The 21405-nt window shown below is 45.0% G+C and overlaps 1 protein-coding gene across 50 annotated transcripts in view; it reads right to left on the reverse strand.

Annotated features, from left to right (window-relative positions):
- ABI3BP (ABI family member 3 binding protein) overlaps positions 1 to 21405 on the reverse strand; it is a 403542-nt gene that overhangs the window by 17523 nt on the left and 364614 nt on the right. For all 50 annotated transcript variants that reach the window (XM_065587762.1, XM_065587956.1, XM_065587764.1 and 47 more), the window contains one exon: positions 14541 to 14649. In XM_065587762.1, coding sequence (XP_065443834.1) covers positions 14541 to 14649 — 109 coding nt within the window. The remainder of the gene's footprint in view (positions 1 to 14540; positions 14650 to 21405) is intronic.

The raw sequence follows: 21405 nt of genomic DNA on the forward strand, positions 1-21405 counted from the left end.
TGTTTTGAATGTTATACTGGACAATTAAATATTCCTGTTGATTCACAAAGAATCCCTTATTAATCACAGGGGGTGAATTTTTCACAGTGCTATGAAATGGAGCTGCAAGAGACTGCTTTCCACGCAGCAATTTTCCAAGAGATCAAATGATCAGAAGAGACAAAATTTAAAAACCATGCCACTATTCTCATGCGTTGGTGCCAAGACTTCATTTAAAAGTTCCCCACAAAGAGGCTGAATAGTTTAATACAAACTGGAATTTCCAACAGTTTCTTAGTCTGTGAAGACCTGAGCAGCATGTTGATTAACCTCGGTAGGTTCTTTATGGCCAAAGACCAAGGGACAGTCTCCCACAGCTACTTGGTAGGATAATTTTTATTTCAACCAAGTTTAATGCATAAAACTAACAATTGCCTCAATTTTTGTAAACCTTCACACAGTACAGAAATACCAGCAAGTGTTCTCATATAGGCAAATATTTTATAAATGAGGACTCTACGTTTATAAGCGTAACCATGGGTTCATTATTTGTATTTTAAAAGCCTATCTAATCTAATTTAGAGATTTATTCTATGCTCACCACTGTATTCAAGCTGCTTTAAGGTCACTTTAAATAAGCCATATGCCATATGATGTTTAAATGCAGAAAATCTACCTTTCTCTGGGCCATGTGGGGGGCTCCCTCTGGAGTTGCTGGTCCTTATCTTGTGCATGACCATGGCTAGGAGAGGGGTTGGAGGAAAAGTGTACAATAGATATGTATCCCATTGAGGAGAAAACCAGTGCTGAGAGATTAGGATCCTGGTCCCACTCTGGAGCAGAAGTATGTGCATCTGGCATTCGGGTTTGTTGCAAAGAGGTTTATAGTTGGGAAGCCCCAGTGTCTGAATAGGTTCTGCAGTATTCTGCTGTTCATTTCACTCATGGTCCTGGGAAAATTTTCTGCTCAGTGCATCTGCTGTGGTGCTTTGGCATCCTGGTAGGTAGGAGGCTGAGATGTTGATGTTGCAGCGGATGCACCAATTCCACAGTCACATAGTTTCTGTGCACAGGGAGTGTGACTGTGCCCTTCCTTGGTGGTTTATGTAAAGCATACAAGCAGCATTGTCCGTCAGCACTTTTATAGCCTTGTCCTGATCATGGGTAGGAAGTGTAAGCATGCATTTCGGACTGCCTGTAGTTCCAGTAAGTTTATGCGTAACGTTAATTCCGATGGGACTAGTAACCTTGGATTATGTGGTTGTTCAGGTGTGCCCCCCAACCTAGCAATGAGGCATCCGTTTTATCACCAAGTGGGGAGGTCTGTGTAAAGAGAACTACCGTGCAAACATTGTCTCTCTGAATCCACCAATGCAGAGAATTTTTTACTTTGCTTGACATTGTAAGATGCTTGTTTATACTGTGTCTGTGCAGAATATTTTTTGTCCTGAGCCAGCCTTGCAGGCATCACACGTGCAGTCTGCTGTGCTTGATGACAAATGCCGTTGCTGACATATGGCCTAATAGTTGGAGGCATGTCCTGGCCGATGTTTGTGGGCTGGCTTGCGTTGTGGTGATTAGATTGACTAGAGTGGTAAACCTGTGCTGGAGCAGAAAGGCTGTGGCTTCCAGAGAGTCAAGCCCCGATGAACTCTGCACCAGTGGGACATTGATTTTTGTTTATCTGTAGACCCAGCTGTATGAAAAGAGCTACTGTCTTTTGAGTAGCTTCTAGGGCCTCATCTCATGTCAAAGCTTTGAGTAGGCAATTATCCAGCTAGGGGAACATTATGACCCCTTATCTGCATAGATGAGCCACCACCACCGCGAGGACTACTTGTGGGGCCGCAGACAAGCCAAAAGGAAGTACTTTGTATTGGTAATGCTCTGTGCTGAGAACAGATCTGACAAACCTCCTGTGTGAAGGATGTATCGATATGTGGAAATATGCACCCTGGAGGTTGAGGGCCGAGAACCAGTCCCCTCATGCTAATGCTGAATTTATTGTTCTGGATGGTGTGGAGGCAAAACACAAGATGCTCCAAAAAGGATAAGGGAATGGAGAGGACCATGTCTCCACCCTCTAAACACTGGCCAGCAGAGCCTGTCAGCCATGCACAAGCTGCATGCAACAAAAGGCTGCTGCAGCAGCAGGCACACAGGCTCGGTATGCTTGGGAGTTCTAGGAGTCTTTCTGTCTCCGTGAGGCACAATATCCCGGGGCAGGGTGGGTGTGCAGCTCTATGCACATGCAACAGCACAAAGTGGTGATTTGGGGATTTTGTTGCCTACTTAACAAGCTGCATGATAGAAGAACAGTTTAGATATGCTGAAACCGTGTCTATATACACACACACATGCACTGGGCCAAACTGGTGCAAACACTGATGTGGATCCTAATTACCTTTTAGGAGTGGCTTAAACCAGTGGTTCTCCAACTTTTTGGGCTCAGGACCCATCTGTAAATGTTTATGGCTTGTCACAACCCAGTAAATAGTTTGGGGGTGGAGGTCCTAGGGTGGTTTCGATTGGATCCTGCCCCCTTGGTGGGGGTTGGGTCCTGGCCGGCACTCACCCCACAGTGGTGGCTCCTGCAGCTCCTGTGCTGTGGGGCTGGCTGGGCTTTGCTCTCAGCTCTGAGCGTTGCAACCTCTGGGCCTGCAGCGCTGCTCAGGTTTAGCCCCACCCCCATGACTGGACCAAATCTGCGTGAGTGGAGTTGTGACCTGGCTCGTGGGGTTGCAGTGCCACTCTCTCAAATTTGGTCTACCTGGACTCCCGTCATCATGACAGCTGGGCCCTCAGCGGTTGCAGTGCCTGGAGCAGGGAGGCGAGCCCAGCCAGCCCCGTGGGACAGGAACTACAGGAGCTGCCACGCGACCCTTTGAAACATTCTGGTGACCCAATTTTGGGTCCCGACTCAGAGGTTGAGAAACCCTGGCTTAAACTGAACTAAGAGTGTCCACTTAGCCTTTTGCACCTGTGTAAAACAATACCTGAAGTAAACTGGTACAATTCTGCATGTAGCCAAATCCCTTTGATTTATTCTTTTTAGATGAAAGGAAATGGCTACGTTGTGAGAGAATTAATTGGACAAAGTAAAGAATGGTTTAGTAATGTGCATCATCAATCCAAGTTTATAACTTAAAAGCTGCAAAAGTCTTTCCCTTGATTTACAGTGCAGCAGCATGGTAATAACTGAAACCTATCCATATGTTTCATGAAAGGTTACATATAAATAAAATGCACCATTTTATATCCATTTTATTACTTGATGGGTCAAGTCCATGAAAATTCCCCCTTAGAGCCAAACCTCACATTTTTCACTAGTTATACAATACATCATGGTTTGCTATTTAAGCCAACTGTGCTGATCTATATTTTAGAAGATACTGCAGCATGAGATATTTTATTAATGGAATTATCAACCACACTGATCCCAAGTACACCAAAACATTCTATGTGGCCAGTTTTAGTTTATGAAATTGAGGTGATAAATATTTTATTTTATTCATATTTGATTTGTAGTACACTTTTTTTTTACATGTTGCCAACTTCGAGCAGACAAGATAAAATCATTTATATTTCAAATGGCAACAGAGCACTAGACAATTTTTTGACTAACAACTAATGCAGAAGCAGAAGTTTAACAAGAAGTTTAATTAACAAATTAATTATTTGGATTACAGTACCTCCTAGAGCCCCATATGTCCTAGGCACTGTAGAAACAGATATAAGCTCACAGCTACAAGGCTTAGAAGGATAGAATGCTCTGCTTCCCTCACAGGAGAAAGTGTAGCTTAGTTAATATAGTTTATCATGCTGCATTATTTGGAGTTTGTGTTCTGATTTTCTGAAGGACAATAGTTTGTTACTGTAACTGTAGTTATGAATGGGCACATGAATTGCGCAAGCTATACCCCACAGAAAGTTAGTCACCGTGAATGGATGTATAGGGGACTCTGGTTGGGCTGGGAACTGAGGAGCTCAATAAATAGAGCTAAGGAGATCTATCTAGAATGCCTGATCCAGAAATTCCAAGCTCTGCATAGAGCTGACTCTGTGGAGTGGGACTAGGTTGAACAGTACAGCAACTGAGTAAGTGGAGAGGTCTTTCTGACCAGCTGCAGGATGGAGCAGAACCCGATGGTGTAGGCTTTATTAAACTAAAGCAGACAGGAGAGCTGCCCCAACACCCAGTTGACTACCAACGAGTCTATCTGGATTCACAAGTGAGGGTTTAGATGGGTACCAGTTGTTTTGTGAATAAGAGTTATGGGTGTCACCCAGCCACGTAATTAATACCTAGGACTTTGGGGTTGGCCATACACCTGAAACATTGTTTGGGTTTTGTCAGTTTTGATTTTTTGTAGGTGAATATATGGTTATTGTGACCCAACAGTTACTACTGCGAATGATACTTGGCAGAATAGTTACACACATAGGAAGGGACCATCCCTGCCCTGAAGCACTCAGTTTGAATATTAGGACCCATCAATTCTACAAGTTCCATAAATAACTAGAACAGAAGCTGAAGACTGTAAACATTTTAGAGGAAATCCAAATGTCTCTGTTTCGCAGGTCTTGTGACAGACATTTTAAAAAAATATCTAGGAAAGAATCATCTCTGACTTCTCCTTCAGCTGGCTTCCAGCCAGGAGGCAATGCCAGTGACAGCAGCACAAGGACCAGCAGGCACCTCTGGGGCACAGGATAGTAACTACCTGATTGACAGCATATTGCACACTAGTAGGGAGAGGGAAAATGTTTGGCCAAGAATAAACCGTGGGAGAGAGGCATCAAACCATACTGTACTCTAAACCTAAAGAGCTCATATGGCATTTTCATAAATGTCTGCATAGCCACATGTCAGTTTTTAAGGTTGCAGGTAAAAGATCTCAAAAGTGACTACTCTGTGTATATAAATAAAATGGATGTAAAAATGATCAAGCGCTCTCTGCTACTTTATTGATTTCTACACAAGCGACAGGACAAAAAAAGCCAAAGGGATTAAGAGACTATGTAGGCCAAAGTTTAGCAAGATAAATAGGCAACCTATATAATGATTATCCCATACCTACATTTTAGCCAGCTTTGATGTTCATAAGAAGCTGTAGTCTATATTCCATCTCATATATACTGCCAAAAACTCCTCAACTAACCAGTATAAACAGCAGCTTAAAGCAACCTTTGACTCCAGCCTCTGTCAGAATGTCATTCCATAGGCTCTGGAAAGAATAGGCCTCAGAAATCCATCCAAACCACAGAGAACAATAAAAGTACTTGTGCAGATTAAATTTCTATTTATTTAATTACTGTACAGGCTATTTTTTCCATAGGAAATTGCTATCCCACATGAAACTTTGGCAAGCAAAGGAAATTCTATCGTTTTCCAAATCATGCAAAAGGAGAAAAATGTAAGATCATAGAACTGAAAAGGTGAAATTAAACAGAGCTTTTCAGAGTAGTAGTATCACTTGGACTGCCATCCCACCAGTGGCGGATTAGCTACTGGGCCAGCGGGGCCCCGGCCCCACTCCCCCACGGCAGCAGCAGCTCTGGGCAGGTGGGGGAAGCCCCTGCGCCCTGACCCCGCTCCCCAGCAGGAGAGCCAGGAGGGACTGCAGGCGGAAGGGGTGGGGAGGGGCCCCCACTTACTCTGGCCCAGAGCCCCACAAAACTATAATCCGCCTCTGCATCCTACAATTTTCAAGCAGAAAAGGAGTCCTATGAAGTCCTCTTATCATCTAGTGCTATGTGCCTTTTGTCTTTCACTTACAAGTATGCACACTTAATATGCAAATTAGATTGTCAGCAGAACTAAAATAATATACAAGGCCACTGCCTGCTTCCCACCTAGACCCACTGAGGCACAAGGCCCTTACATGCCACTCTTCCTCAGACGTATGGGCTGAGACAGAAAGAAAGACCATTTCCTGGGAGCCATAAGGCACTACTACAGAGATTTTGCTATCTCTATGTTCACACAGACAGTCTGGCGGGGGAGAGAAATTGTTCCACTGCCTTCAAAGCTGTGGGATCCTAACATCAAGAGTGACATAGAGGGGAGGACTTTCTATTCTACACAGAGCCTTTCACTGCCCTCATCACTGTAGTACCTGAGCACCTTCCAACAATGTATTCTCCCAGAAGAAGAACTGTATGTACAACATAAGGTTTTGTACTGGTAGGGTTTTTTTGTTTGTTTTTTAATAAATTTAAATGTCATACTGCTCTGTGTTTAAATTAGAGAAGGCAGGTTGAAGAAGTGTGCCTTGCACTCTGAGCGAAAGGTGGAGAGGTTTGTGATTGTCCTCAGCTCCTGTGGGAGTTTGTTCCAGTTTCCCAACCAGCCCCTGTGAAAGCTCTGTTTCCAGCACAGAACAATCTTCACCCTAACAGTAGAAATTTCCATTGTGTCTGAGAAGTGGAGTTGCTGACCATGGTTCCCGGCCTGTGGCTTTAGGTGATGTACTCTGTGGGTTGATGATGGCCACAGGAGCACTTGTCCAGGGCTGCTGCGTGGAGCAAGTAGAGAGGGTGTTGAATGGTAATGGAGGACAGGAGAGGAAAGGAAGGTTGGATAGTGAGGTGGTTGACTGGATAATTAAGGACATGCTGGAAGGGTTGGTAAGGAGCACTTTGCCCTAAAAAAACCTGTGGGTTGGGGGAGTTCTGTGCATACTAGAGAATACATTTTGTAATAAGACTCATGCAAGTCAACTAACCCTTGTCTGCCTATTTCCCCATCTATTATTGTTGCTCTTGCTTGCGGAGTCATGTTGCCATGAGTGTGTGAGATCTGTGAGGCAGGGAATGTATTTTCCTATATGTTTGCCTACCACATTTGGGGCACTAGCGTAATGATAGCAGAAACAGACAACTATGAATTAAAAGCTATAATATCACTGAAAGCTTCTAGTGATGTAATAAATGATGCATCTGAAGAATCATTTGCTAGTACCCTGAGGTAAAATTATAGCTTTAACTCAACATTTACCCTTTTTGTTTTATAATTCTATGCATATTCCAGCTAAAAAAGGCTTTTGAATAAAATCACCCATCATGCATTATAGTCTGATATATACTTTAGATATTTCACCTTTATTTTATAAGGAATTTTTATTGCCTTTCTTGTAGGTTTATATGCATCATGAAGTGTATCTGCTGGAACCATACTTTGCTACAGAACATGATCTAATCCAAAAGAGATCTGTGAAAATGCACCCAAAAAGGAGGAAAAGGCAGTTTTGAAACACTGATACCTGCAACAAACATGCACAGAGATGGAATCCAAAAGGAATTTTTACACTGCTATGTGGTACAGAAATTACAGATTTTGTTTTAAAACAAAAACTTAATACAAATCTTTGCCAATAGGCTAGAAGGGTGACAGCCAAATTTAACTGCTACCCGAATTTCCCCTGAACCATTTGGCACATCTCTGATACTAATATGACAGCAATGCAATCATAACCTTTTACTTTAACTTAACTTTAACTTCTGCAAAGTTATATACTTTCTTACTGTTGCAAAGTTTCCTGGCCACTTTATTGTGTGCTCTGTGAATGTATATTACTTGCATTTATGGCTAGGCAAGTTAAGGTAACAATATGGGTATTCAAATCTCATTCTTCAGAGATTAAATATAATCACCTGAGGCAAATGAGAATAATTGTCCTTCCCAATGACAACATGGCTTAATTGGATAAGCATATTAATGGTGTTGGTGGGTTTATCTTCCTTTTAGGTGCTGGCTACTGCTAAAGGCAAGAGACTAGATGGACCACAGAGCTAATCGGGCATTAAAAAAAATCCCATATTTCATTGCAGCTGTACTATAGTACGTGGGGCAGCAGAGCATATGGTGTACACAAAGCTTCTTCGGTAACAAACGAGAAGAAGATCTCACAAGAGGTTAAAATAACGACAACATTTTTCAAGTACATTAGACATAAGAGGCCAGAAGGGCCTCTATGGGCTGGTAGGGGATGATTTATAGACAGAAGAGGTTGACATTTCTGAAAATAAATCCTTTGCCTCAGTGTTCACAAAGAAAGACTGGGGGGAGGGAGATGGGGGAAAACAGACTGTACCTCTGCGCAGAGGAGGAAGGAAAACTACTAAAGAAAATCAGGATGTCACCACAATAGATGACTGAAAAATTAGACTGAAGACTGACAAAATCCTAGGGGAGATATGAACCACGTACAATTTTAAAGGAAATAGTAGAAAAGATAAGACAACCATTAGCAGAAAAATACTAAACATCTTTGGAAGCAATGGACTGGAGACTAACTAATATTAATTACAGATGTTGTATGTGGGCTATAAAAAATCCAGGAAAAGAAAAAAGCAGCAAGACTGACTTTAGCTATGGGAAAGATGTTGCTGATGAACAACACTACCGCTGTAAAGCAAACACAATGGAGGAAAAGACAACTCATACTAAGGAAATTTCAATTTTCGAGCTTCCAAAGATTTATTAAAACAATGACAATGAGGAAAAATACTAAAAATTCCGAAAAAACCTTGACTGCATTCATTTAAAGGAAGTCCTAGAAAGAACAGATAAACAAAGAAGAGATTTGCATCTGAAGAAGTGGGTATTCGCCCACGAAAACTCATGCTCCTATTCGTCTGTTAGTCTAGAAGGTGCCACAGGACTCTTTGCTGCTTTTACAGATCTAGACTAACACGGCTACCCCTTTGATAAAGAAGAGATTGTACCAGATAGGACTATTAAGAAGCCACTGACATATTTTAGTCAATTTAATGACTGTTTGTGACATAGCATACTACAAAAGACTAAAAGCCTGGTTTTCACAAGAGCTGAGCACCCAAGATTCTAATGGGAACAACTCTGAAAAATCAGGCTCCAAATTACAAGTTGAACTGTGTGAACCAATTCTCACTAGTAGAGAAAGACTGGCTGGAAATCACATTCTAACTGCTTTATTCAAAACAACCATTTTTGTGGTTTTGCTTCAAATACTTTGGTTGTTTTCCAAAAGGAACAAATGTTGACTTTTCAGGTAACAGCAAGAACTGTTTTTGCTATAAAAAAAAAAAAAGGCAACGTTTCCATCTGGTGGAAAATGAGTACATTAATGCTATTGCTCATAGTGGTATTTTTCTCTGCTGAGAAGTGTTGGAAACTGTGACACTAGCACGTAAAACCACAAAAATTTTTAGCTTTCAAATGTGAAAAAGGGCAAAGTGAAGATTTATAAGATAACTATCCACCAGCCTAATCAGCATAGTAGTTATGGGGACTCAAATCCTGAGAATTTTGCCTGAGTAAGAAAGGAGTAGAAATTTAGTAAGACATCAGGATCTGGCCCAGAGCGAGCTCAAGTGGTTGAAAGAATGAGTTCAGATATTAAAATATAGAGGCACTTATGAGTGAAAGCACATTGGGATGGAAAAGGTTAGAGAAGAACTTGTGTGTGTGTGTGGAGGAGGGTTTTATGGAATATGATCTGAATCTGAAACATCCATGTTTGGAAACTCTACAGTTGATTTTGTAGATGCGTATCTCAGAAAAAGGGGATTAAGATGAGTATGATAAGAGAGTTGCTGTGAAATGAGAGGGGGACAGAGAGTCATTAGAAAAGATGAGTGCAATACAAAGTGCAGAATAATTAATAATCATGTTTATGTAACTATTACATAGACTACTCTACTGTAGGAGCACATGGGCAGAAAAGAAACTGATGCTATGAGAGAAAGTCTTCTGGGAAGCCCCAATCTATAAAATGGGTAGATTTACCTAGCTTGCCAGGGAGACTTAATTGTTTCGTAGGTGCTTTGAAATCCATAGATGAAAACAGCTATGGAAAGGCAAAGCATTTATAAGAATAAGCAGAATATTAGATCCGTAGTCAACACGTATTGTTTTAAATGAGGGAGTCAGGCACCTAGCTAATTACTCCTTAGTGCTAATAACATGTAGTAGTTTTGAGAAATCACAACCCACCAAACACTGCATATTATGATTTGTACTTTCAGATTATTTGCACTTTTGCCAGTCTTAAAATACGTTATTTTTCCCTTATGCTGAAATTCTCCAAACATTATTTCTGACAGTTCTCCAGGTGCAGAGGCCAAGGCACTAATCATCTAGCGAAAAGTTTTTTAAATGACCAGTGACAAGTGCCAATTGTCAGGCATGTGTGACTATTAGAAAATGGAACAGACACAACACGTCTGTGTCTTGAGCAAACACGTGGCATTTCTGGGCGATCCAACAAAATGGAATAATATAAGAACATCAGCACATTTCATGCAGGCTGCTGAGCAGCTGACAGTGCCAGGCATTTATTTAAAGGGTGTACCTTTTACGCAGTAAAACAGGTTTCAAACAGAACATTATGCTCTCATTTCATTGAGTCTGGATGCCTTGGAGTAGACTGAATTCACACCAAACCAAAAGGTTGAGGTACAGATTACAAGGCAAGCAAGTTTGGACTGAAGTCCTTGCAGCAATCATTGGATGAATTAAGTAACTATAAACTCCTTGGGTATGAACTAAGTTACTGTAAATATTTTGTTTCTGAAGTTTATATTGCCAGGCACGGCTAGAGGAGAAAATAGCCAGCAGTGGCATTATTCCTATGAGTCAAAGCAAACAGATGCTTTATAACACGATCTTCAAGGCTTCAGCCTCTCTACGAAAGGCCCTGTGTACATTACAAGGGAGACCATGCTAGCAACCATTAGGTTTAAACATGCTAGTCTGCAAGGTACCCCAACCAATGAGGACAGGTTTTTGTTTCTTTTAAGAACCATCCAAATCAAATCACGCTGTACATTAAGATCCCACCTTACACAAAGCTAAACTGCTCACCTGAAGGAAGTCCATATCATGGCTTTATGGTACAGTTACAATACAATTCTTCAAAAAAAAAAAAAAACCCTTCCCAGTGTGCAATGGTCAGGGAAACCATGTTGCAACCGTGTTCAAATATAGTTGTCAGAGTGGATGGACTATAAATGTTTTATTTTAGCTCCTTCCAACAGGAAAAAAAATGGATAGGATTCCTTTAGCAGTCCATTATCACGATTCCTTAACTGACCAGATTTTTGGTTCAGTGACACAAAGCAATTCCTCAGCTTCTGTCCCTCTCTACCCGGACAAAGCCTGCTGCAATGTACAGAGTTCTTCGACCTTGGTGACTTGAGGAATGAGAGATTAGGAGTTGACCAGCCCTGCATCATGACCACCAAGATGGTCCCAAAATATGATTTTATAGGTGACCTAGAGGGGAAATTTCAGTGCAATGCATGGAGATTGTTACAACACACATTTCTAAGGCACTCCTCACTACAGTACCATGCAACAATATTGCTCCACCAGTAGTAATGAAGTCACAAGGCTAAATCCTTGCTCACTATGATGAAAACATACTCTTTGGTGATCCATGAATTTTAGCAGATGAGCTTAAAAACCTAAAACACCTTCCTAGAGAATTTTAGTGCTCACAAACAGGGTGAATTTGGCATCTCAGGGGTCAAACTGTTCAATTTCATACATGGAATGGTAACGGCAGAACAGCGGCACCACAAGCTTCCACACATTGCTAGAAAGGCTAAAAAAGCAGAAGGCATTCTGTTCATGCTAACAAACTTATTGTCTTCTCACATTCCCATTTCTGTGCATCATTGCCTGCGATTCTCTGTGCATGAAATATCCTTCACATCTCAGTTCACCAGACTACTACTCTCCTTCCCTTCAGATCCCTCTTCAACGCTCACTTCTTCCACAATGCCCACAAGAAGTGAACAACTCTCCCCACCAAAAATTATTAGAAATTACTCTTCCTGTTGGACTTCCTAGTGAATTTATTATTATTTATTTATGTGCATTACACTAACACTTAAGAGGTTCCAACCCAGAATGGGGCCCTATTGTGCTAGGTATGCTAGCACCTAATAGGAGACAGTCTCTGCCCTAAAGAGTTTACACAACCTAAACAGAAAAGATAGACAAGAGTGGGAGGGGAAACAAAGGCACAGAGAAATGAAAAGTCCCATAACAGGTCAATGGCAGAGCTAGTAATAGAACCTAAGTCACCCAGCTCCCAGTCCAGTGCCTTTTTCTTTTTCTTCTTCTTCAAGACTAAGTATTTTGGAGCAAGGGCTGCCTTCATGTTGTATTTTGTACAGCCCTAGGCACTTGACAAATACCAATACTGTTATGCTGTATACTTTCCTAGAGGAAAATATGAATATTAATGGTATGTTTTTCCTGTTCAATCACAGCAGACATACTGAAGGTCACCATTTGAAGGAACAAGGAAACTGCTTTATTACTAAGGTACTATTTAATAGCCAGTGACATGCAGGACTAAATGGCTGCTGTTGGGTCTTGTAATTCTGATCTAATCCTACTACTGACATAAATTATCATGACTAAAATGGTTGTAAAGGATCTCAGATGGAAGGAGTTTGGTTATGTGAGCTGCAAGAATGATAGAAAAATCTTCACTTAATTTGTTACAGGTGGGAGTCTGAGTTGCCTTATGTATGCTGACAAATATAATAGTTTTGTATTAGCATTTACCATGGGAAAAAACTGACTCTCAGCTTCTGGCAGAGAGTTATAGCTTCATAGATTCTAGGGCTGGAAGGGACCTACTCTTAAATATCTCCAGAGATGGAGATTCCACAACCTCCCTAGGCAATTTATTCCAGTGTTTAACCAACCTGACAGTTAGGAACTTTTTCCTAATGTCCAACCTAAATCTCCCTTGCTGCAGTTTAAGCCCATAGCCTCTAAGGATAGAACAAGAAGTAAAGATGAACAAGTTTTCTCCCTCCTCCTTTTATGACACCCTTTTAGATACCTGAAAACTGCTATCATATCCCCTCTCAGTCTTCTCTTTTCCAAACTAAACAAACCCAATTCTTTCAGCCTTCCTTCATAGGTCATGTTCTCTAGACCTTTAATCATTCTTGTTGCTCTTCTCTGGACCCTCTCCAATTTCTCCACATCTTTCTTGAAATGTGGCACCCAGAACTGGACACAATACTCCAGTTGAGGCCTAACCAGCGCAGAGTAGAGCGGAAGAATGACTTCTCGTGTCTTGCTTACAACACACCTGTTAATGCATCCCAGAATCATGTCTTTTTTTTTTTTTTTTGCAACAGCATCACACTGTTGACTCATATTTAGCTTGTGGTCCACTATAACCCCTAGATCCCTTTCTGCCGTACTCCTTCCTAGACAGTCTCTTCCCATTCTGTATGTGTGAAACTGATTGTTCCTTCCTAAGTGGAGCACTTTACATTTGTCTTTATTAAACTGCATCCTGTTTATCTCAGACCATTTCTCCAATTTGTCCAGATCATTTTGAATTATGACCCTATCCTCCAAAGCAGTTGCAATCCCTCCCAGTTTGGTATCAAACTTACTACAGTACACCTCTACCCCGATATAACGTGACCCGATATAACACGAATTCGGATATAACACAGTAAAGCAGTGCCTCGGGGGGGGGGGGGGGGGGGGCGCTGCACACTCCGGTGGATCAAAGCAAGTTCGATATAACACAGTAAGATTTTTTTGGCTCCCGAGGACAGCGTTATACCGGGGTAGAGGTGTACTTGTATTGTGACTGCAATGAAAACACATTCTCTCTTTTACCCTTTACATAGTGTAGACTAGGCCTTAGAAGCTACCACTGTAAATCAATCTAAGTTATGTTAGTTAAGTTACGTAAGCAAAGTAACTTAAGTCAACATATCTTAGATCGACTTACAGTGGTGTTCACACTATGCTATGTCGACGGGAGACACTCTCCCGGCAACATAGCTTCCGCCTCTCTTTGAGGTGGATTACAGATGTTGATGGGAGAGTGCTCTCCCATCAATTTAGCATGTCTTCACCAGCCTGGAGCACCCTCTTACACCCCAAACTCCCCATCCCCACCCCAGAACCCGCACTCCCAGCCAGAGCCCTCACCGCCACCCCACATCCCCGCCCCAGCCCAGAGCCCCCTCCTGCATCCTGAACTCCTCATTTCTGACCCACCCCAGAGTCCACACTCCAACCCCAATTTTGTGAGCATTCATGGTCCACTCTACAATTTCTATTCCCAGATGTGGCCCTCGGGCCAAAAAGTTTGCCCACTCCTGCTCTAGATTCTTGAAACCTGAATTCTATAGGATGGTTAAAAATATGGAAATGTTAGCACATTATTAAAGTCCAATACTCCTGTTTCTACAAAATATCGTAATTTTTTTCCCCATTAAATTCTACAGGATTTTTTTTTTCCATAAGAGGCAGTAGACCTTTAAAAATTCAACTGTGGATCTTTTTGCCAGGTCACTGAATATGTCACCTTTGCACTATATCCAGCTCGTGGAGTCTGGACCATCTGCAACATCCTTGGCATGAGATTACTTTCTCTGTTAATTATATTTTTAAAAAATCTGCTTCCCATCAGAATTAGAACAAACTCACTTTGTTCTTATATTTGTATCTTTTTCTTAAACTGAGATATTACTGACAGTCTAAATTAGCTGGATGAATTTGAGAAGTTCTTTTACTGCATTACCTTTTGTTAGGTTCTAGATTTTCCACTATACAGTGGGTTTGCTTTGTAGTTATTGTGATCGTCTGCGTTCCATTAGATGTTCCATTTACAGTTGATAAAACCACATAGTCTGAAAAGTTAAAAGAAACAGAAATGTTCCCTTTAATAAAAGGAATACAATTCCTCTATATTTTTCATTCCTCTTTTTTCTTGTCTGATTTCCTCCTTTGTGTGAATTTCCCATGTTATCGTCTTATAGGTCATAATGGTATCCCATATGAACTATTCTTTGTTTATAACCTGAGCCTATTAAAAAAGATGGTTACTCACCTTCTTGTAATTATTGTTCTTCAAGACGTGTTGTTCACGTCCATTCCAATTAGGTGCGTGCGCAGTGTGTGCACGGTCGTCGTAAACTTTTACCCTTAGCAGCTCCCATCGGGTTGACCAGGGAGCCCCCTGGAGTGGCACACTGTTGGTGCTCAATATATGACCCTGCCAACCCAACCCCACTTTGGTTCCTTCTTGCCGGCTACTCTGACAGTGGAGAAGGAGGGTGGGTATTGGAATGAAGGTGAACAACACATCTCGAAGAACAACAGTTACAAGAAGGTGAGTAACCATCTTTTCTTCTTCGAGTGATTGTTCACATTGATTCTAATTAGGTGACTCCCAAGCTCTCCCACAGAGGTGGGGTCTGAGTTAAAGAGTCACTGACTGGAGCACTGCTATACCGAGAGCTGCATCGTCTATAGCATGCTGTGTGATGGCATAGTGGGTGGCAAAGGGATGCACCAAGGACCAGGTCACCGCTCTGCAGATCTCTTGGATGGGCACCTGGGCCAGGAAAGCGGTGGAAGAGGCCTGGGCTCTTCTCAAGTTATAGCCAGGGCTGGGGCCTTGGTGAGGTCATAGCAGGTACGGATACAGTCCGTAATCCAGGAAGAGATGTGCTGTGAGGAGACCGGAAGTCCCTTCATCCAGTCCGCCACTACTACAAACAGCTGGTTTGACTTTCTGAAAGGCTTTGTGCGCTCAATGTAGAACACTAGCGCCCTCCGCGCATCTAATGAGTGAAGCCTCTGCTCCTGTGCATTGGCATATGGCTTGGGGTAGAAAACAGGTAGAAAAATGTCTGGCTGAGGTGGAATTGGGATACAACCTTGGGCAGGAAAGCTGGGTGCGGCCTGAGCTGTACCTTATCCTTGTGGAAGACCGTGTGTGTGGGGGTCGGAGATTAGTGCTTTTAGTTCTGACACCCTCCTGGCCGATGTGATGGCAACCAGAAAGGCTACCTTCCACGAGAGATACAAAAGGGAACATGTAGTGAGCAGCTCGACTGGGGCTCCCATCAGCCTAGCTAGGACCAGATTGAGGTCCCAAGTTGGTACCGGTGGGCAAGACTGAGGGTATAGCCATTCCATGCCCTTAAGGAAACGGCCCACCAGAGGATTGGCAAAGACTGAACACCCTAACTCTCCAGGGTGGAATGCTGAGATGGCCACGAAGTGCACCCTGATGAATGATCCAGCCAGGCCTAACTGCTTTAGGTGTAGTAGATAGTCCAGGATGAATGGTATAGATGCCTGAAGTGGAGATACTCGACTGCAATTACACCAGCACGAGAACTGTTTCCATTTGGCCAGGTAGGTGGCCCTGGTGGAAGGTTTCCTGCTATCAAGGAGTACCTCCCTCACCGATTCTGTGCACTGGAGCGCCCTTGTGTTTAATCATGAAGCTTCTAGGCCATGAGATGGAGGGACTGGAGGTCTTGGTGAAGCAGTCGGCCATGGTCCTGTGTAATCAGATCGGGAAGGAGCAGCAGGGCTATGGGGGTGCTCACTGACAGCTCCAGAAGTGTTGTGTACCAATGTTAGCGTGGCCACGCTGGAGCGAGCAGAATTACCTTTGCCTTGTCCCTGTGGATATTGGGGAGAACCTTGTGGACAAGTGGTATCAGAGGAAAGGCATACAGTAGATGGTTCCCCCAGTGCCTTATGAACGCATCCAAGACTGATCCCGGGCTGTGTTTTTGGAAGGAGCAAAATGCTGGACACTTTCCGTTGCTCCTGGTGGCACCTTTGGAAGATGAAGTGGATGATGTCCGTCCGGATGGACCACTCATGACTGCAGAACAACCTGCTGAGGTGGTCTGCAAGCTTGTTGCGGGCACCCAAGAGATAGGACACCTCCAGGTGAATGGAGAGGGCTATACAAAACTCCCACAGATGGAGAGCCTCCTGACAGAAAGGGGAGGAGCAGGCTCCACCCTGCTTGTTTATGTAAAACATGGCGGTGGTGTTGTCAGTCAGCCCGCCACGCACTGACCTTGCAATATGATATGGAAGGTCTGGCAGGCTGGTCTCACCGCGCTGAGTTCCTTCATATTGATGTGGAGCAGGATCTTGGCCTGCGATCACATGCCCTGAGTCTGTAGGTCTCCTAGGTGTGCCCCTCAACCAAGGTCTGACATGTTCGTTACTAAGGTCATGGATGGTTGAGGGGTAGTGAATAGGACTCCTTCGCAGACCATGCGAGGGTCCAACCACCATCCTAGCGTGTCTAGGACTTGTGACGGTACTGTTACTACTGAGTCTAGACTGTCTCAACCCAGGTGATAACCTGAAGTGAGCCACGCCTGGCATGCCTCATGACATAGCTGCGTGTCCCAAGAGGCTGAGGCATGTCGTCGCGGTGGTGGAGGCGTATTGTCTGAGCATCTGAATGATGTGTGACAGTGTTTGGAATCTGGGCTCTGGCAGGATGGCTCTTGCCTGAACACGGTCTAGCACTGCCTCAATGAATTCTATTTGGAGGTGGAGGGGAGGGGGTGACAATGTCGATTTGTCTCTGGAAGGTCTGTCTGAATAACTGGACCTGGACTGGACTCCACCTGCTCCCTGGAGCGCCCTCGCAGAAGCCAGTCGTCTAAGTAGGGGTACACTTGCACCTGTCTCTTTCGGAGAAAAGCGGCGACCACTGACATACACTTGGTGAACACCCGGGGGGCTGTTGATAACCCGAATGGGAGCACCGTGAACTGATAATGTATGTGGTTGACAATGAACCTCAGGAAATGTCTTTGGGCCAGCCAAATGGCTATATGAAAGTATGCATCTTTCATGTCGAGGGCAGCGTACCAGTCCCCCAGATCCAGAGAAGGAATAATTGTGCTCAGGGAGACTATGCAGAACTTCAACTTCACCATGAACTGATTGAGTCCTTGCAGGTCCAGGATGGGTCTGAGACCCCCCTTTGGCTTTGGAGATTAGGAAGTATCGGGAGTAGAATCCTTGTCTCTTAGCTCCTGGGGAACCTTCTCCACCGCTCCCATGGCGAGGAGTGCCTGCACCTCCTGGATAAGTTGTTGCTCATGAGAGGGGTCCCTGAAGAGGGACAAGGAAGGGGGGTGGGAGGGAGGGGAGGAGCAGAATTGGAGAGAAAATCCCACTTCGACTGTATGAAGAACCCAGCAGTCCGACATTATTTGGGACCACGCATGGTAGAAGTGGGATAGACGGTTCAAAAAACGGGGGGAAGGATCCGTAATTGTGGCTGGTACGCTGTCCTCGGGCATCTCTCCAAAACCCTTGCTTGGGTCCCAACAATGGATTGGTTGGGCCCTGCCCTTGGCCTGTGGGAGGGTTGGAAGGCCTATGCCTGAAATTCCTGCCCCTACGGTGGTATGTATCCTGCCTCGGGTGGGGTTGGTATTGCTTCTGCTGCTGCACTGGCTGAGGCTTGAAGGGCTTTCTCTGGGTAGCAGGTGTGTGCATCCCCAGAGATTTCATCATTGCCCTGGAATACTTAAGGCTGTAAAGTCTTGCATCTGTCTGGTCCGTAAACAGCCCTGCACCCTCAAAGGGAAGGTCCTGCTGGGTCTGCTGAACTTTCGGTGGGAGCCCGGACACTTGGAGCCAAACTGTTCTCCTCATGACCACCCCCGAGGTGATGGTACGTGCAGTGAAGTCGGTCGAGTTGAGCGAGGCCTGCAGAGATGTCCTGGGCAACTGCTTCCCCTCCTCAACCAGAGCCGAGAACTCAGCTTTTGACTCAGTGGGGAGTAACTCCTTATATTTTGACGCAGAGTCCCAGGAGTTAAAATTATACCTGCTGAGGATAGCTTGCTGGTTAGCTAGTCTCAGCTGTAGGCCCCTGCAGCATAAACTTTCCTGCCAAAGAAGTCCATCCATTTGGCCTCCTTGGTCTTGGGAGCTGATGCCTGTTGTTCCTGACGCTCCTTCTCATTCACCATAGAGACTACCAGGAAGCAAGGGCATGGGTGGGAGAACAAGAATCCATAGCCCTTAGAGGGAACAAAATATTTTCTTTCCGCAACCCTGGCGGTGGGTGGAATGGAGGCTGGAGTCTTCCATAGAGCATTATAATTGTTGCCAATAGTCTTAATTACTGGCAACGCCACTCTGGAAGGACCCTCCGGAGTAAGAATGTCCACCACCGGGTCCTCTGACTCAATACTTCCTCCGCCTGCAGGCCCATATTATGGGCGATGCGGTGGAGTAGGTCCTCGTGGGCCCTGTGGTCAATGGGTGGAGGACCTGAAGCTGACGCCCCGGCCACCGTCTCATCAGGCGAAGACGAAGAGGAGGCCAGTGGTGGCACAGGGTCGTCATGGACCACCATGTGCTCAGGTTGGTCCTGGGTAGCACTGGTGTCAAGTGGTGCAAGGTGGTCCAATGGGACCTGGGATGTGGGTGGATCTGGGGCCGTTTCCGTTGTGTCCTCTGTAGCATGTGGGGGTGGTCTGGATAATGCCGCCTCCGTAGTACGAGGGGTGGTTCTGTCTGCAGGTGACTATGCCTGGTGATGCCCCAGTGTAACGGACCTAGAAACCCTGGAAGGGGTACCCTGGGCCTGATAGTAAGCCCAGGGGGTCCAGAAGGGCCCTTGTGCAGTAGGTGGCCACTGTGGTTGCCAGGACGAAGCCTCCCATGCTTGTCCGACCTACGTCTATTGCACCGTGAATAGTAGGAGCCGGTCTCAGAATCCGAGGATCCAGAGGGTGACAACCACGGCGGTACCGGGGATCCCTGCGCCGGCGGTCGGTGCCAAGAAGAGGAAGTCAGTGATGGGTGCCGCGATGACCATGTAGATGATCGGCATCGGCTTTCCCCTGGCTTAGATTGGTGTTGGGGAATAGCTCCTGTGGTCCAGTGGCGTATCATGGTGCTGGGCGATAGATGGTGATTGCAACCGGTGCCGAAGACCCCGAGCATTGCATTGCCTGCGTCTTACTATCTTGAACCGGTGCCGGGGGTGAAGTAGATTGGGAATGGTGCTGTGAACGGTGCCGGTCTGCTGAGGAAGAGGGCCTCATCATTGCCAGTATGCCTCTAGATGGCACTGTCTAGGCGGTGCCGGGGGTTTGTCTCTAACAGCAAGGGGCTGAGGCACAATATTTCTATGAGCTCCCTTGCCGCCTCGAAAGTATCTGGGGTGGAGAGGGGTTCCAACTCCTCCACCAAGCAGTGCCCCGCTGGAGAGCTGCCGGGTGCTGGACTCAACGGTGCCGACAGAGTCGATGGCACAGGATCTTGCTGTTTGGAAGTTAAGTCCTTCCTCTGGGGCAGCAAATTCTTCCCGGATGGTCTCGCTCTCTGAGGAGAGCGCCCTCTGTTGGCCTTCTTATGGCACGTATGGGGCACTGGGGATGTTGACCAGTGCTGGGGTGCCGCACTGTGCTGGGGTGCCGGGGATCTTCGCTACCGAGGATCTCTAGCACCAGAGTCCTTCCTTGGTACCAGTTCGCGGACCGATGCTGGGGCGCTCCACACCGAGCTCAGGACTTGGCAGTCAGGTGCCGCTGTATGGAGTGTGGCTTCCATTAATAGTTGTCTGAAATGGAAGTCATGTTCCTTCCTAGTCCTGGGCTTGAAAGCCTTGCAGATCTTGCAGCGCTCAGACTGATGTGCCTCCCCTATACACCTCAACCATGAGTCGTGAGGGTCACTGTTGGGCATAGGTTTCTTGCATAGACCTCAAGATTTAAATACTTGGGCTTGAGGCATGCCCTGGAGCCCAAGGCAGGGTGAGGCTATTGTACTAAACAATAAACTAAACAATAAAACAAAAGAAAAGCTGTGAAGAACTAAGAATGGCTAAGGAAAGACTTGCAGGCAAGCAAGCTAACACAGTTTCAATGCCGCCACGGATGGTAAAAAGAAACTGAAAGGGCATTGGTAGGGTCATATATTGAGCACCATGAGGGTGCCACTCCAGGGGGCTCCCTGGCCGACCTGATGAGAGCTGCTAATGGAAAAAGTTTCCGATGACCGTGCATGCGGTGTGCACACACCTAATTGGAATCGACGTGAACGCTCACTTGAAGAAGAAACTATGTTTAATGATCCAGTGTAATGGGACCTGGGTAGGCTGAGCTTGCTGAGATCCTTTTCCCATCCCTCCAGTACATCCTTTCAAGTGAGACCCATGTCTCTATTTCTCTTTGTGGTGAGAACCCGCGATCCAATTACTGTCCACCTGGATCTCTAGGTTACAACTGTCTTGTTGCCAACAGTGCTACTTAGCAGGCTCACCATCTGCAAGTTTCCCTCTGGGAGCCTGTGGTCAGCACACATTTGCTGTCAACACAGGAACAGCTTCTTCACAAATGTGATTTATTCTGCCCAAAAGTTACGCAGTGCTTAGAGAGCTGGATTCAATAATGAGACCTACGTGTATGTTCCCTTACTTAAGATTAACCTCTCTAGCCACTGCTCCCATGGGTCTGGGTTATTCCCCATCTCGGAGTTGGGAGAAACAGCCTACACTGCTTACAGGCTCAGCCTTCTCCCTCGATCTCTGACTCTCATACTATCTGCTTTTTTACTGACACACCCAGGCATAAGATGATCACCCGTCCTGA

The sequence above is a fragment of the Chrysemys picta genome, chromosome 1 (assembly GCF_011386835.1).
Source record: "Chrysemys picta bellii isolate R12L10 chromosome 1, ASM1138683v2, whole genome shotgun sequence".
Taxonomy (NCBI): Eukaryota; Metazoa; Chordata; order Testudines; family Emydidae; genus Chrysemys; species Chrysemys picta.